This window comes from Rissa tridactyla, chromosome 1 (assembly GCF_028500815.1).
Source record: "Rissa tridactyla isolate bRisTri1 chromosome 1, bRisTri1.patW.cur.20221130, whole genome shotgun sequence".
Classification (NCBI taxonomy): Eukaryota; Metazoa; Chordata; class Aves; order Charadriiformes; family Laridae; genus Rissa; species Rissa tridactyla.
Window position 1 is genome coordinate 67,205,588 of NC_071466.1, and position 16,759 is coordinate 67,222,346.

General features: G+C 40.1%; 1 protein-coding gene across 7 annotated transcripts in view; it reads right to left on the reverse strand.

Annotated features, from left to right (window-relative positions):
• Positions 1-14,562, reverse strand: part of ANKRD10 (ankyrin repeat domain 10) — a 37,721-nt gene extending 23,159 nt beyond the window's left edge. For 2 of the 7 annotated variants that reach the window (XM_054197233.1, XM_054197223.1), the window contains exons 1-2: positions 14,298-14,562; positions 8,015-8,167 (exon numbers count right to left, since the gene is read on the reverse strand). In XM_054197233.1, the coding sequence (XP_054053208.1) occupies positions 8,015-8,167; positions 14,298-14,498 (354 nt within the window). In that variant the 5' untranslated portion in view covers positions 14,499-14,562. The other 5 variants (XM_054197249.1, XM_054197269.1, XM_054197258.1 and 2 more) reach the window with 5 other exon arrangements.
• Between the last annotated feature and the right edge of the window lie 2,197 nt (positions 14,563-16,759).

Sequence of the window (16,759 nt, forward strand, 5' to 3'; positions counted from 1 at the left end):
CAGCAGTTATATTCAGTAACACTTGTTAAAAAAACCCCTCAACATATACTACCACAACAATTTACTCTTAACACCTTTATTTCCTAGCACTTTTGTTTCCCGATATGTTGGGCTGTGCAAGCCATCTTGAATTCAGAAGCAGCATGGCCAAGCTTGTGGGACTATAGTGCTTTCAGATCTTGGTGACACACTTACACAGTACTGTTTTGCATCATAAATACTCACCAGGTGAGGAGTATGTATACGTAACTCTACTGTAATGTAAGTGTGCCCAGAGTTCACAGGACAGGCCAGATCTCTCGAGACATACACATTGACTCACATCCTATACACTTTGCTTTTCTGACCATCTTTATCTATTTATATTCCTTTATTGTTAACCAGTACATCCAATCATTTAATCTTTTTGTATTATGTGCAAACATACTGGGAGTAGTGTATGCTTTTCAGGCGATTCCTCTCTACAAACTATCTTCACAGATAACAGGGACAATCTACAGCAATTTTACAAATGCAACCAGCAAGCAGCAGGTAAATTCCATGCATTGTGATCTACAGGCTGCAAATGAAATTCAGTACTTGCAATTAACCACCAGTATTAAGAACCACAGAGAAGAATCTGTAGTGAAATACAGCCTTGAAGTAACAAGTAAATATTCAGTTACTGGTTTATGTGATTAAATTATCACAGTCCTCAACACTTTTAATGCATAGCAAGGTTTTGTTTTGTTTTTTTAATTTCCCTCCAAATTTTTGACAGACTTTACTTGTCTGCTCCACTGATATTACACGTTCTAACTGTATGTGCCTCATTTTTGCTTCCCCATTCCTTTTATTAAAATATCAACACTAGCTATTAAAGTAACACAGCACCTTTACTGACTCGCCAGTCTTCATACACAATGTTCACACCTAATTCTACAGTACTAATTATGCTTTAGCTCTATTTGAAATGTGAATATACTCAAAATATGACCATACTACCATCTTGATAGATAGATGGTAACAAGTGTCTTAAATTGTCTGCCAAGCTTCTGAGAAATTAAATCACATCTTTTAGAGCATGTAAATATAAACTGAAGATGAATTCTGGATTACGTGTTATATACTCTCAATTTTCTACTTGCCAATTTTATTTCATGGTAAAATATTTTACAACAAGTTGAAAATTCAATGAGGGTAAGCCAGTTTACCAGTACTTAAGACATATATTCAGCTAAGCAGTGAACCACAAAGCACCCGCAGCAGGGAACAATAATGGTATCAGACAAAGTTTACGTTCTTATAAACTATGGAAAATTGCTGAGGCTGCCACAAAGTTTGGATACAGATAAGAGAAGATAACTCCCTGGAGTCCCTAGTGATTAGAAAACAGCTACACAGCTTTTTTTGAAAATGGCTGTCCATAGCTGATGAACAGAAGACTGCTTTCCAATGAAATTTATGTAATTTCTCCTATTCATAACTTTTCTTGAAGTTACAGGAAGACAGAAACATTTAACAGAGAACACAATTTTATTAACTATCATACCTGGAAATTCATTTGGCACCAATTTATCCAGGAAGATTTTCTTACTAGTGTAATACAGTTTCCCACCATGGAAGCTGTCTTCGATTCATCGTTCAACATTTATTGTTTCCTTTCCCCCTGCCTTTTATTAAAGAGGTAGAAGTGTAGAAAGGAAGCAATTTGCCTCTCTTGTTCAGCATTAGTATTTACTCATCCCAGCCCTAACTAAAAAGATAGTCAGTCAGTGTAAAGTTCAGTTTAGAGAAAGTTAGGTCAACTAGCCATGCATATGACAAAGATGACAAAAATGTTTACTAGCTCCATAAACCTAGCATGGTGTCCACAATGAGATGTGGATAACTGAATTATGAAGCATTTCTGTGGGGAAACACTAGAAGAATTAGAAGAGACCTTGCAAAAGCAGTCCTCACCACTGCGTTACAAGAAGAAACCAAGCTTATAGCAGCTAGCAATCCTGTCACCAACAAACAGAAAAAGATTAGTATCTCAGAAGAGAATATATGTCTTGAGAAGGGCTTCTTGCAATCACTTGCCCAGAAAAGCGTGTGTCTTTCTCTAAAGCTAAGGTATTTGGCAAATGCTCAGAGAGTGACAGAATATATGGATTTAGATTTTTTATAGCATTTGTTTTAATTATGGCACCTAAATTTCAGTCATCAGTAGTGTTATCTTCTTTTGAACTTCTCCTATGGGACCAAATTATTTGCACTGAAATAGTTTCTGAAAAAGTCTCCTAGCTCTACAAGGAACTCTCCAGGTCATGAGCTAGACTGAAAGGAAAAAAAAAAGTTATCTCCCACTGTAAAATCGCTTTAAAGTTTACCTATTTTTCAACACATTCAAAATGATGCATACAGAGAAAAATAAAGTACTCTATAAGCCTCAGAGCAATCCTGTTTTGATTCAACAATTGGAATGGATGGCACCAAACAGAAAAAGCAATGTAACAGAGGTTTTTCCAAGACGCTTCCGAGAGCAATTCAAGGTCTAGATTGGTAGTACATTTTCATGCATAAGACATCTCTTCCTTATCTCTTTTTTGACTACATGGAGCAAACTCAGTTACTTTATTTTGAGGGGCTCTACAAATTCCTAATTATCCTTGATAACACCTCATAACCCTTCTAATTGTCCGCAGTTCCCATACGTGCTTCAGTTCGACATAACCCCTTCTATAACAACACTCCAGGAAGGGAAACATCAATAACTTGTAATGGCCTTTCATATCTACAGAACTTTTCAGGGCCTTATTTACCCTTTTGATGTAACACTGCACCAGCAGCCGAAATTTGTCTCACAATAGAGAAGTCACATTGTAAATAAATGAGTAGAAAGATCAACTAAGTTTCATTAATTTAGTATTGAAGATAACAGAAGTTTATGTGGAGACTAAGTATTTTTTTTTGTGTACAGTGCTTCTGAAGAGATGACAAAGCGAGTCATTAGGCACCACAGACATATTTATTTTTTTGCAATTCACTGCTGCTATCAAACATCCTCCTTTCCCTTGGAGGAGCACGACTATCCTTTTGCAAAGACAAGGGCAGTCTTCTCTAGCTTGGGGTCATGCTTAGATAACCACTGAGTTCTATTTAATTTTACTAAGTAAGTATCTAGCTTCCTTCTTTATTCTCTTTTTATTTATATGGCTAAAGAGTCTTTTGCTTTTTCAGATTAAATTTTCTCAGTAAATCTCTCTCAGCTTCATTAATCAGACTTTCTTACTATGCTGCTCAACCTGAAGAGACATTTCCTCTATTGATTAAGTATTTTTCTCAAACTCTCTGCTTATTACCAGGCCTCTTTTGGATGTGGTTATTTTTTCAGTTCAATCTAATGCCATTTTTTATCCTATTTTCCCTCTTTCTGTCTTTTTTAGGTGCAAATTTCTGTTTGCTTTCAGATCTTCCAGTTGAACTTGGGGCAAATTTCCCATTTTGTTCTCCAAGTTCTAGATATGATTCAGTTAATTTCACTCACTGGTACCCCTTTTATTAAAAAAGTTAACTTACCTGTAAATATTTCTTTTTAAAACAAAAAACCCCATGCACATTTACACTGAAAACTTTCAACTACACGTACTGGTTTTGGCTCGGATAGAGTTATTTTCTTCATAGTAGCTGCTATGGTGCTATATTCTGGATTTGTGACCAAAGCAGTGTTTGTAACACATCAATGTTTTGGCTAGGAGCGGGCTGGGGGTGCACAGGAAGCTGGGAGGTGACATAGCTGGGACTGCTGACTAAGACTGACCAGGGGGATGTCCCATACCATATGATGTCATATACTTAGCAAGAAGAACTGGAGGTGAGGCGTTTGCCAGGGCTGTTGTTGCCTGGGGTCTGGCTGGGCATCAGTGAGCTAGTGATGAGCAATTGCGGGTTTTTTTTGATTGTGGTGTGGGGTTTTAAAGATTTTTTTTTTATCATCACTCGATTTTCTTTTGTTTTTCTTTGTTTCCTTTTTTACCTATTAAACCCACGAGTTTTCTCACTTTTCCCTTCTGGTTCTCTCCCTCAACCCACTGGGGGTGGGAACGACAAGCGTGGTGTTTTTTGGTGCTTTGGTGTCTACCAAGCTTAAACCATAACACTATACAAGCATTTCTAGTATAAATATCTGACTAAGACACACAAGTACTATTTTACCCAGCAAGAAATATAAACTAACTCCATTCCTTAACTCGATTGCTGAATTTCAAGTTCTATGAGCTGATCACATTTCCAAAACCTGTTCAGATTTCTTAGACCCAGCACCCTACCCTTTCTGAAGCCAAGAAGTAGAAGCTGGAGAACACTGAGTATTTTTCCACATTCTTTGTTAAAAATGAATTCATGATAGTTTCTCCTTCTGAATTTTGAGTACAGATGAGAACTGATGGAATATTTTTTATCTGGATTTAGTCCAAATTATTGTTTACAATACAAAACTGTACATACCAAAGGAATGAGTGTTTTCTTCCTCCCCACCAAGGATACCAGCATATTTACAGTTCTTGCTAACATGGGTAGTCTAACCCTCCTAAATCTATTTGCCATCACTGCCACATGATGGTAACTGGCTGTATGAAAAGTAAGTTAACATGACCTGTAAGGATGCAGTATTTCTTACGCCTTCTCTTTAAGCCAGGCCACACAAAACTGGTTTTTTTGGCCAATCAATGCACTCAAGATACAACAGAATGTTTAATAGGCTGAGGCTAGAGGGAAAATATATTTCAATTAAGTAACAGGCTTTTTAATCAAAAAGTACTTCGCGCTGTCACAGTGAACTAGAGCAGGCAGACAGACAAGTGCAGGTCTTGAGTAACATTATTAAGAACTATTAGCAGGCACTGCCCACTGAACAAAAAAAATAAATAACAGGACTTTCATTGCTTGACACATTAACTTTCTCCTGTGGATTTTTATGGTGATCCTGGGGGTGAAAAACTGCCCACTGATCATAAAGAGAGATAGATGGTTCTAGCCAGCACATACAGTTAGGCAAGAGGGCTGGGCATCACAGGATATACTCACAGAACTTATTTGGGGAGCAAGGTACGGCTGGGACAAGCAGTTTTCAGCATCTGTCCTTCATTGCTGCTGCCTGAGAAGTGTCCTGGGCAATTGTCACCAGCACTAAGATAGCATTTTCAAGTTTTGCTAAACTTCAGGGCAGGCAGCATGGGCTACAATACAATACCTCAGGGCAGATATGAGAAAGCGTGCATGCAAATTCTACTGAGTACCGGAGGTTTACGTTAAGACTGAGAGACTCGAGTGGATTCCTTTTCAGGAGCTATCCTTTTCTTTTTCCAGAGGTGATGGGTTAGTCTGTAGCCAGTGACCAGGAGTCAGTTTGGAAGGAAAGTTTTACTAGTTTAAATATCAAGTATTCCCAGATCTTTCTCAGCATGTGTTTTGTATCCAGTGTCCATGGAACACTTGTCCTCACACAAGCATTAGCCAGTGACTATGTCTGTTTGAAGTACAGCATCAGTCAGCGAGCTGGAAGGAATAAACAAAATACACATCAGGAAATAGTGCTCCAAAAGCTCAAAAGTGTGGGTGGAAGCCCTAGATGATCACCTGAAAGTGCTTGGAAGTTAAATAAGGAACCAAGATAATTTATTAAGCAGTTCAAATCAAACAAGAATAGTAGAATTTGACTGCAATTCGATAAACAGCTAGAAGGAATTGGGGAGAGCAAAGCATGCACTATGCTTTACATAGCCATGTATGAAACATTCCAAATATCTGTGGGATGTTTGCTGCTATAGGTGCCACCAAAGTACACTGTCTAGCTTTCAGTGCTTGTGCACGTGAAACCAGTGTGACTGACCACTTGCATCCTAACAAAGAACTTCAGAAACTTTGTTTCTACTATCATTTTAATTAACCAGAGCCATCTTATTTTGTCATTAAACCAAATCTAAAATACCTCTTTTTGTATGTTCAACTAATATTTTGTGGGAGCAAAAAAGAGCTATTACACTGAAGCATAACTTGAGCCTACCATTAACAACACGCAAGGCTTCCACAGTGTCAACTCTAACTACTATCTATACTAGTGTCCTTTGCCTGTCAATACCTAAATCTGCCCTCAGAGGTCTGTAAGATCCTATCACCACTATCTCATTTGAAAACTTGAGAACCACAGTACTCTTCCTCCTGTGGAGGATCACAGATCTGTTATTTGGATTTGCTCTGGTGATATGCCATCAAAATAATGACTCCTGAGTCACTGGCTAGTCTCGGTGACTTCTCTAAGCTGTCTACTTTTACCTGCCTTCATACCTGCAGTATCATACTGCCTTCTGCTTTCCTTTACAGTCATCTGCACATTGCCCTCAGCCCATGAAGAGATCTCTCTACACTCTTCTCCCCTTCTTTTGGGGGGCTAGCTGCTACTTTCTTCTTTCCTAGCTGCTACTTCCTTCTTTCTTATAACCTCACTCACTAGATGTGATTTCTTCCCCCCCGCTCCCCCGCCCCCCATCACGTTCCAGGACAGCAAGCTTGTTCTTCAACTCCATTTCAACCTCACTGGTTAGTTCTTCTCTTTATCCTCATAGTTGGAAACTTTCATTCTTCTCATTCATTCATTTTCATTCATTCTTCTCTTCTCATTTAGCAGATATTTGTACATCTTTATTCTGTGCATGCCATGTTTCCTCTCTAATCACCGTTTCTTTACATTCTTACCTGTTCTCCAGATGAATTTATAGTTCTCGTATTTTCTCTTCTGAAGATTCTACCACTATGCAGCAATAACTTATTGCATAAGTTACTTTTGTCAGGTATCAAGGAGAAGATGCGATCTATAGCCTCTGCATCCAGTCACCTTCATTGTTTCTACAATTCTCCTGGTGTCTCACAGCTGTTCTCAGTGCACCAGCCTTCTTTTCTGAAAACTCAACACAAACTTCCCCATTTCTTATTTTTGCATAGCTTAAAAAAAAAAGAACCAAACTCTAGAAACGCAAATGTTTAAGTTCTTCAGCAGACTTAGCTTAACTCTACTGCATATAGAACAGTCTGGCCATTAAATATTTTAAGAAAAGTATGATGCACGATTTAACAGACCAGACATTTTACAGATGCTGTGCTATACTACAGCTTTTAGTAAATGCATATGCTGAGTATTAATTACTCTCTTAGAATATTATAAATAATTTTGAGTACTGTTATAAAGGCACACATCATGTATGCCCAGCATAAATAATAGATCCATTTAGTACTGCAAACATTTTCTCCAAAGGCATGATAGTTTTGAGCGCTCGATTCTGTTACTGTGTCAGAGTATAACAGTCCTTTACAGGAATTTTGCTATATTAATGCACTCTCTGCTACTAAATCAATCATTATCCATACTCACAGTAAAAATAACAGAAAATTATTTAAAAAAATTTAAAAAATAATCACCCATTCATTCTTCATTACTACAGTACATGTTTCTGATCTATTTGCAGGAAGTTACTAGAAAAGTTTTGGAAATAATCTAAAAAGGAAAACAGCATGAAACCAGATGCACCATAAACTAAACTGTGGCAGACCTTACTAGTTAGATGTATGACTAAATCATGAAGTACTACATAGGACTCATGGTTCTGTAGGTAATGGTGAATTTTTCAATTCTTAACATACTAAAGTAAGATGTTCCTCGCTAGCCTTTTTTCTTTCTCCCAAAAGAGGTATTAGAATATCAGAGTACTTGCTAATGCTGCCAACACCAGAGCAGCATACCATTTTGTTCAGTAAGTAGCAAGATGTCAATTCCTAAAACAAATGTTCTATAAACCTTTAGTGGCTTAAAGGACATCTATTAGTCCTATCTACACTATAAAGAAAAAGGTCTATAGCCGATAATTAAGTCATTTGACTTCAGCTGATGTTAAAAATTTATCTGTATGTGAATGAAAGGATCATACATGTAGAAAAAAGGGACCAAGACACTCCTTCCAAAACTATATGCACACATTAAATACGCATGAATCCATACCTGTTTGTTTATGTTGGCCCCCACTTGAATCAACCAATTCAGGCACTGTGGATGTCCTCCAAAAGCAGCAATGTGGGCTGGTGTTTGAGCAAAACGTGTTGTACTGGCATTTACAGAAGCTCCAGCTCTTACTAACTGCATTAGGCACTCCAGCTTTAAAGACATGAGGAAATAAAACCGAAAACATTACACAGATGTGCTATGACAATTAACATGTGCTAAATAAATACATAAAAACTATAAAAGTTAAACTTACTAGTCAAACTACATGGTTGCAAAACAAGAGAGAATACGAACATTAGGATTTTGCCCCTCCTTCCTATACTCCCCCCCTCCTTTGGCCATAGGCCATACCTGAAAAGTACTTAATTCTCACCCCCAAAACTCAATTCCAACATTTGTTTTCAGGATGGGGGAAGAGAGGGCATAAATATCTCAAAGCTGCCTACAAGAGCTATTTGGTTCACTTTTGTTAGTGACAAAAAGAGTTCCGATCCAGCAAAGCTGCAAACATGATACTAAACAGACTTTATTTGTTAACTCTTGCCAAAACAACAGTGTTGTTAGGAGATATGTAGATGTATTCCCAGGAAAGTTTAGAGAAAGGTAAATCAGAAAAACACAAGATTTTAAATATCTTTAATGCTTACCTAGAGTGAAAGAAGCAGATTACTAATGAAAGCCAATACTGTTAGTATTACGATAAATCTATAAAAAGAATAAATTCTTTTCGCCATTTTCCTGTTACGACAGCTGAAGAGCTGTTTGTGGCAATACCAAAATAAAAGCCCTCTTTGTTTTAAAAAAAACCTGCAGTATTCTGTCACACTATATTCTGACTTCTATTTTCCCATCTTACTAACCAGAAGTGTCAGATATCCAGCTACTATTTTTAAATGTTCATAACATCACATTTGTAGAAGCTAAGCAAACCACAGCCACAATGACCTCAACTTTCAAAAACAGACAAAAAATCTCCTTTCCTGTCACAGAGTAACATTGTCTTTTTGTTGATAGGAAAAGGAATGCACTATGCTAAAACAAACAGTTTAGCCTAGGCTTCCATTTATTATGGTTAGAAAAGAAACACCACCACACATACACCCCCCCCCCCAAAACAAAAAGCCACCATACTGACTCATAATATTGGTTCATACACAACAAAAATCTACTGGTCAGTCTCTCATAGTTAAAGAAAATGTTTGTGAGCCATATCACAGCTATGGAATAATCTGTTCATAAAGGAGCAGTTAAAAAGCATCAGAAAGTCAGCTGGCAACTTGATTACAGAGAGAAACACACATGTCACGATTCCAACATTCTTCTCTACTGCTGTATGTCAAGTCTCTCTCTTTTTTTTTTTACCTGTAAATTCCTGATCTTGATGAGTTACATACATGAGATGTAAGTACCAAACACCATAGTGAAATATTTTATATTAGCTTTGCAAATGTATTGTGAACTTCAATTGTTTCCTTCCCCGTGTAGTTCAAACACACATATACGAATTCCAAGCTTCAGGATATGCAAAAGTACTTTTTTGGACTGTAATGGACTTGACAATGGATACAGCTGTACCACTAACTCACTAATTACGTGAAGTAAACGTGTATGGATGAGGGCAACTGAAATATTGCTGTATTAATGAATCTAGCTCCATAAAACACAAAATTACCAAAGAAAAAGTACGTCTTCAAAAGCAAACAAGTATTTTTAACTAAAAAAAAATTTACATCAAAAAAATGGTGTAGGAAAATCTGTATTTCTAATGCTGGATTACTCAAATACATTTTGTATTTGCTACTCATAGACCTTCCTTGGTGTTCACATGCTAGCACCCTAATATTGCTGTTAACCCTTAGAAATTATTAATAATTTTAACACTGTAATTATTAATAAGCAATAAGATGGAAAAAAACTCCAGCTACACCAAGAAGTTCCTCTACTATAACTGCAAACAAAAATAAAGTTCAGCCAGTTTTTAAAACAATAGACTTCTAATGGAATTAATCTGAAAACACTTTCAGACAAGCATTACAACTTCAGTAAAGAATAGTATTTCCTGCACAGAAACTGGGATGAAAGAACTTCCATAATTCAACTTCCATAATTGGACAGGCATTACACCCTGTCAATTGAAAGCGGAAAAGCATTGGAACTGGATCACCAGCATCATCTTGCACTGTTTAAATCTGCTTTATAAGATGACTACATGTCGTGATTACCTATACAACTTCATGTTTAAATGTTTTTTTCTTGTGTGCCCCCCCCCCCCCAATCTCTTACAGGATTTTAACAATGTAGGTTATAATTCATTCCATTAAAAGTTCAAGCATGGGTCAGAAAAACCTGTTTCTTCCAACATTCTGGAATAATGAGGTAAATTACTTCCATGGATAGGAAAAGTCAATGTAATGAAAAACAATAACTCACTTGATTATTTACGCTAGAGATCAGGACACACAAGTCTGCTTTCATCAAATAACCTTTTAGAAGGTATTTTCCACTGTATTGTTATACCTAAAGCAGAGGTTAAACTGATTTAATGAGGAAGAAAGACAGGCCTCCACATAGGACACAACACTGGCAAAATACCAAGGAAGAAACAGTCATTTTTATCTGTACTACTTTTGTTCCAAAAGAAACAGAATGTACCTACTACTATTCTGCTTCCTATAATGTAAACAGCCAAATGGCAAAAATAAAAGTAGAAGAGTACAAGCAAATACATGTGGTCAGAGAAAATAAAAATACACATGCAAGTGGTTAAAAAGAAAAATGAAATTAAGGTTAGTAGAAGTCAAAGTGAATTAACAGCGACTTCAGTTTTTTATGCAAGCCCTTCATTTTCTACCTCTCTGGTAGCTTTTCAGATTGCTAACAGTTTTACATTTTGACCCATCTTCTCAGAAATCTACTGAATGCCAGGGTAATTTAGGGCACTGTATAATTAACTCTAATTGGAATACAGCAACTCTAATGGGAATTAATTTACATCTTGGGGTATGAACACTTCTCTGCAGTCAAGAAACATCCTGAAAATGCAAACTCCACCACAGACACTCAACATAGCAAGTATATTTGGATTTGCTACTATCTCTAAAAGGAGGCCACACTGTCATTAAAACTCCAGGTATTACAACCAGAAACACTGGTTGCAATATCTACCATTTTCAACTTACTTTGTTGGCATTTTATTTATTACTTGCAAGCTGTCCAAGTATGTTTCAGAGTAAGCTATTCAAAAATACTGTGTTTTCAATTTTAGTCTTAAGATACTCCAGTTTTATCGGTGCTAGTGTTAGATCAGTATTCCCCCCAAAAAGGTATTTTTCCTCTTTCAACTATTCATTTCTAATAGAATTTGAATGTTGATTCTACTTCCTTACTGCAGCATATCTACAACTGCGTGCAAGAATGTAGTCCTACGTAGCTTCATTCTAAAATGGTTTTGTACTGATACAATGAGGGCTTTCTTCTATGTTCAAATTATGCAACAGATAGTGGGAAAGAAACATCTCTACACTGCTAAAGGTCACCAACCCTAGACTGATGCTCTGTGTCCATGCACACATGTATCTGTATCTATGAACTCTTCTAGATTTCACTGCTTACAAGAAGTTGTTCAACAAGGACTTCTTCCAGAAAGAAGCTATACCTGTTTGTAATTTCAGCCTCCCACACAGCTGCAGTTAGAACATGCTGCTAAATGGCCCTATATCAGAAGGACAGCCATGTAATTTCTTTCAAGAAAGACAAACAAGTGAAAATCCCACAAAATCTAGAAAAACAAAGTGAAGAGGAAAAGAGTTTTGTTCAGTAACTACTAATGAACCATTTCTCAAAGTATCAGAGTTTTAAAACATTAATTCTTTGAAATTAAGAATTCTCTATTTGAAGCTTTGATGAATCTGAACTTGGAAAAAAAGTGTAAATAATAACAGAAGACATGCATATGAATGTCCCCTAAGAGCAGCTATTGTTTCACTGCTGGCAACCATCTACTAACTGGTAAAAGGTAAAAGTATAACTATGCTACACAAACACAAAGTCAGTTGAGTTTGGGATCCAATTACATTACTGTAACTTTTTCAAGTGTGTTATATAGTCTCTGGTTCAGAGAAAGGAACACTACCTAACAAGACTATAAAACCTGCAGATAACTTACATAAATTGAAACTGCCTAGACCTTGTCACAAGGTTTTTAGGAAAGTACATACATTCAAAGTTGAATAAAACTCATTTATAGCCTAGGTCATCCTTTCAAGTCTCATTTCACTTGCCAGATTTTTCTCCCTTATACGCAACAAGAACAACAAAAACAGGTATCAAATTTTGCTGATACTCAAGAATGAACATGGCAAATATAAACACAGTATCTTGCAGACTGACTTGTTGCCTTTGTGAGCTGTTTCTGCAAGAGACTCTTCAACAGAAACTAGAACGTACACAAAAATTCACATAACCTAGATGGCTAGTGGAAAGCTGAAGATGCTTAGAGGAAAAAACAGAACAACACAGACTGCCGTAAGTGTGTACTGAAGAGAAGTTCTTATGACATGGAAAAATGAAACAGGAGACTGTAATGCCAAATTAGCATCTTCACATTTTTTATTTTTTTTGTGAGTGTACCTCATAATAAAATTTAAGGCACTCCACTTTTTTTTCCCTGAGTGTAGAATGTAGACAATTATTAGCTTCTTTCTGAACAGATAAAAGGCTACCATAGGCTTTGTTTTCTGTGGGGTTTGGGTTTTTGTGGGGTTGTTGTTGTTTTGGATGGTTTGGGTGTTTGTTTGGTTTTTTTTTGTTTCAAGACTGAAGGGCTACTTCTCTGTGTTCCTAAAATGGTTCTCAAACAAGCACTGCAGGTAAGATGACTTAACATAGAGAAACCATCTCTTCATAAACCATGACAACTGCTAAGTACATTCACTTTCCTTCCGTGGCACACAATCAACAAACAAATAGAAATATATTGGAAATGGGAGGCAGAACAAGAACAAAAGCTCCTCAAAATCCAGAGCCAGACAAATCAATGAGGGGAAAAAAGACCCCAACCCCAGCCCTCTAAGGCCCGCACAATCACTGCATTAGAAACAGGAAAGGCCTACATAAACCCAAGAAATTAAGATAACACCCATCTTAAGACTTGAAGTTAGAGCTAAGTCAGAGAAGAAAGACCCTTTAGAAATATTTGGGTTATTTTTTCAAATTATCTATTTCATAAATAGCTGTTAATTCCCATTTTTGAGTTTGCCAATCCAACAAAGGTGATCATAAACACATTTATTTTGAAAATGCTACTAGAATTCTCATATAGCATGGCTTCAAACACTGCCTGTCAGCTTAGAAAGGTCTCTGAAAGGAATCGAAAGCAGAGATTTCAGGGACATAGGCTAAGTAAATCCTACTTTTTACCTAAATACGAAGTTCCATCCGCGGAATCCAGAAACATCTATAGTGTACCTACTTCTCACGTTTTGATCTTTTCCCCACTGTAACAATGCCAACGCAGTTAATTCCATACCCGCATCTGCGCGCATATAAACCACAACGTATTTTTCCATACCGATAGCAACAAAAGGAGGACTTTACACGCACAAGCATCTTCTTCCCAAACTCCTAATGAGCCGGTCGTCATAACACAGGCCCCACAACAAAACAAATCTCCAGGTGTGGAGCCCGAGGACGATAAGGTCCGTGACGACTGGAGACAAAGCACGAAAGGAGGATGGGTGTGCAGGGGTGGGGTAGAAGTGGTCGCCGTCTCGGAGGTCCCTGTAGTCCTGGCCAGGAGGTTCGGAGAGGGTCTGGGGAAGCGGTAGGGGGGGCCGTGGGCCCGCCCCTCCTCCTCCCCCCCACTGGCTCCCGCCGCCCCGGGCGCCGTTTGAAAGCCCGACTGACAGACGTAGGGCCGCCTCAGCCAGCCAGCTTGCCCTGAAGGCAGCGAAAAAAAAATAAAAGGGGTCGCTGCCTCGCCGCCGGGGGTGGGATGAAATGATGCGGGAACGGCAGGTGCCACCCGCCCCCGCGGTCTGTCCCACCCCCGGCCTGGCTGGCGGCGAGGACAAGGCCCCGAAGCCCAGCGCCGCGGCCTCTCCCCGCCCGCCCCATCCCCTGAGGGGAACCCAGCGGCGCGGCGGCCGCCTCCCGCCACAGCGCCGCGCAAGGGGCAAAGATGGCGCCGCGATGCGCGGGAGCGGGACCGGCGCCCTCCTTCTCCTTCCACTTCCCCCCCCCAGCTCCCGCCGCCGCCCCCGCTCCGCCGGCCGGGCCCCACCTTGCCGAAGTGCGCAGCCCAATGGATGGGCGTCCAGCCGTAGAAGGAATCCTCGGCCGCCAAGTCGGAGCAGGGCGAGCTCTGAAGCAGGGCGCACAAGGCGGGCAGGTCCCCATCGCGGCAGGCGCGGTGCAGGGGGAAGCGCAGGGTCAGCAGCTCCTCGCTGGAGAAACCCGCCTCGGGGCCGGCTCCTAGCGACATGGCGGGCAGGGGAGGGCAGGGTAAGGCAAGGCAAGATAGGGGGGGAAGCGGCAGCAGGGGCGAGGGGAGGGGGAATGGGGGGAGGGGGGAAGAGAAGAAGCGGGCGGGCAGGGGCACGCTGCCCGGGATGGAAACGACGGCGACTGCGGCGGCCGCTGGCTGCCCGAGCACAAAGGAAGCGAGGCGGGGCCGCGCGCGCCGCTCCGCCCCGCGGGGGCGGGGGCCGGGGCCGCGCGCCCGTCCGGGCGCCGGAGGCAGCTGGGCGGGAAGCGCGCGGCCGCCGTCCGTTTTTTCTGTTGCCCGAGGACGGAGGGACGTTACCCCACCGCCGCCGCCGCCTGAGGCAGCTGGTTTGGCGGCAGCCTCCGGGGAAGGGTGTGAGGGGGCCTCTTCGAACCCGGCTGCACCGGCGGGGAGGGACGGCGCCTCTGGGCTCGCCGGGGAAAGGCCGCCGGCGCGGCGGTGGTTTTTGGGAGGGGAACGGTCCGTGTCGCCGCTGCTCTCCCCGCGCAGGCGGTGCCTCCCGGGCCGTGGGCTGTGCCGCGGGGCAGGGAGCGGAATCGCACTCCCTGGAGGATGCGCTGCTGGCTTTCGGCACGCCGGGTGGATCTGAACGTCATCCAGCGGGGTTATTAACTCCAGGGCGCCCGTGCCTTTGGCAGCAGTAGTTCAGGAGGCAGGATGGTGCCCGCGTAAAAGCACATAGGGAAGCAGATTTAACGGAAACAAACCATACCTCATCAAGCCTTCTTCCAGACAGCAAGTAATCTTGTTCACCTGAGCAGACACTTCCCCCCCCTCAACTCAAAGGGACTGTTCATGTATGTGATAGATTTCATTGCTTGAGGCCCTTACCTAGTAGTTTCTGAATGTTCAGTTGCATTTCAATACACCGTGTAAGTGCTTTCAAGCTAACTTCAGCACTCAGGGATCACTATGGGTTTGTGCTGCATAATGGATTACAAACCAAAGGGTAACCTTGTTAGTGTCTGTGATTAAAATGATGATGCCAAATTTTTGATTGCAACTAGAAACCAGTCCTTGAGTAATGATTCCACAAAAACTTTAGGAATTGTTGTTTGCCCCTAGTTGTTTTCTGCACAGAGTATTTGTGAACTACTTTTCTGACAGTAGTAATATTAAATTGACAGTAATGCATTTGTATAAATCCAAGTACCTTCATCTTCCCCTGAAAACTGAAGGATATTCCTTTTTCAGTATCCAAGTGATGCAAGCCAGGAATTATATTCTGAGGCAAAGAAGGTACAAAGTAATTTTCATTAAAAGTCCCAAAAGACCTAGGCATTTTAAAAGCTTTTCTTTAACATCAGCCTAAATTGATCATTAAGGTATTGTGAAATATCTCTTACTTAATATAGGAGTTCTGTTTTCTCAGAAAGTATTTTGTTTTTCTGGCTTATGGAAGAAAAAACAGTAGTTAGGAAAAATAAAACATTTGTAACTTGTTCTGGATCAGATTTTGTGCATGAGAAATGTTTATTTTGTATTGTGGATAGAAACTAGTATCTGAAATAATGTGGTTTAAATTGTTGGGTTTTTTTTAATTACTTTCCTGATTTAACTAGTAGTTAAATGTATAATGATGGTAGGTTTTGGGGTTTGGGTTTTTTTAAATAGCTTTTTTGTTTCATATGCTCTTTGAGGGGGAGCGCTGGACTGTTGGGCTAACAAATCAACGTTAGTTTTCAGCTTTTGCTGGAACTGTCTCTGATCATGGTTTTATGTGCTACTCGCAGCAAGTATGTACTGTGGTTCCGAAGGCTTTCTTCACATTCATTTGGCTTCTTTGGATTCTGGCATAGCTAGAACTGCGTATGTACAATGTCCAGTCCTCAGAGATAAGATTCCAACACAAAGAAAAACACCTACCTGCAAGCAGAAAGAATACATCCTGGAATACAGCCCATCATAAAACGCCCTCTTGGCATTTGCTTCCTGTAGCAAACAGTCTTTTTGTACATAATGTAAAATCTTAGAAAAGGAAGAGAAATACTGCATATGGGGTAATTTTGCAATCTTCAGTGAGGTGATTAGCAAATTCACTCACTGTGGAAAGGTGCTGATACTGAGTGGGTGCTTGGTTGGATTGTACTGCTCTCATGTAGAGAAGGTGCTTTCCAGAGTGTTGTTGCAACAGCAAACAGGAGATTTGGCTTAAGATTTTCCTTAAAATGTCACAATGATGACCTGAGCTAGAAACAGTAGAATTAGACTGTAAAAATTATAGCAAAGCAAAACAC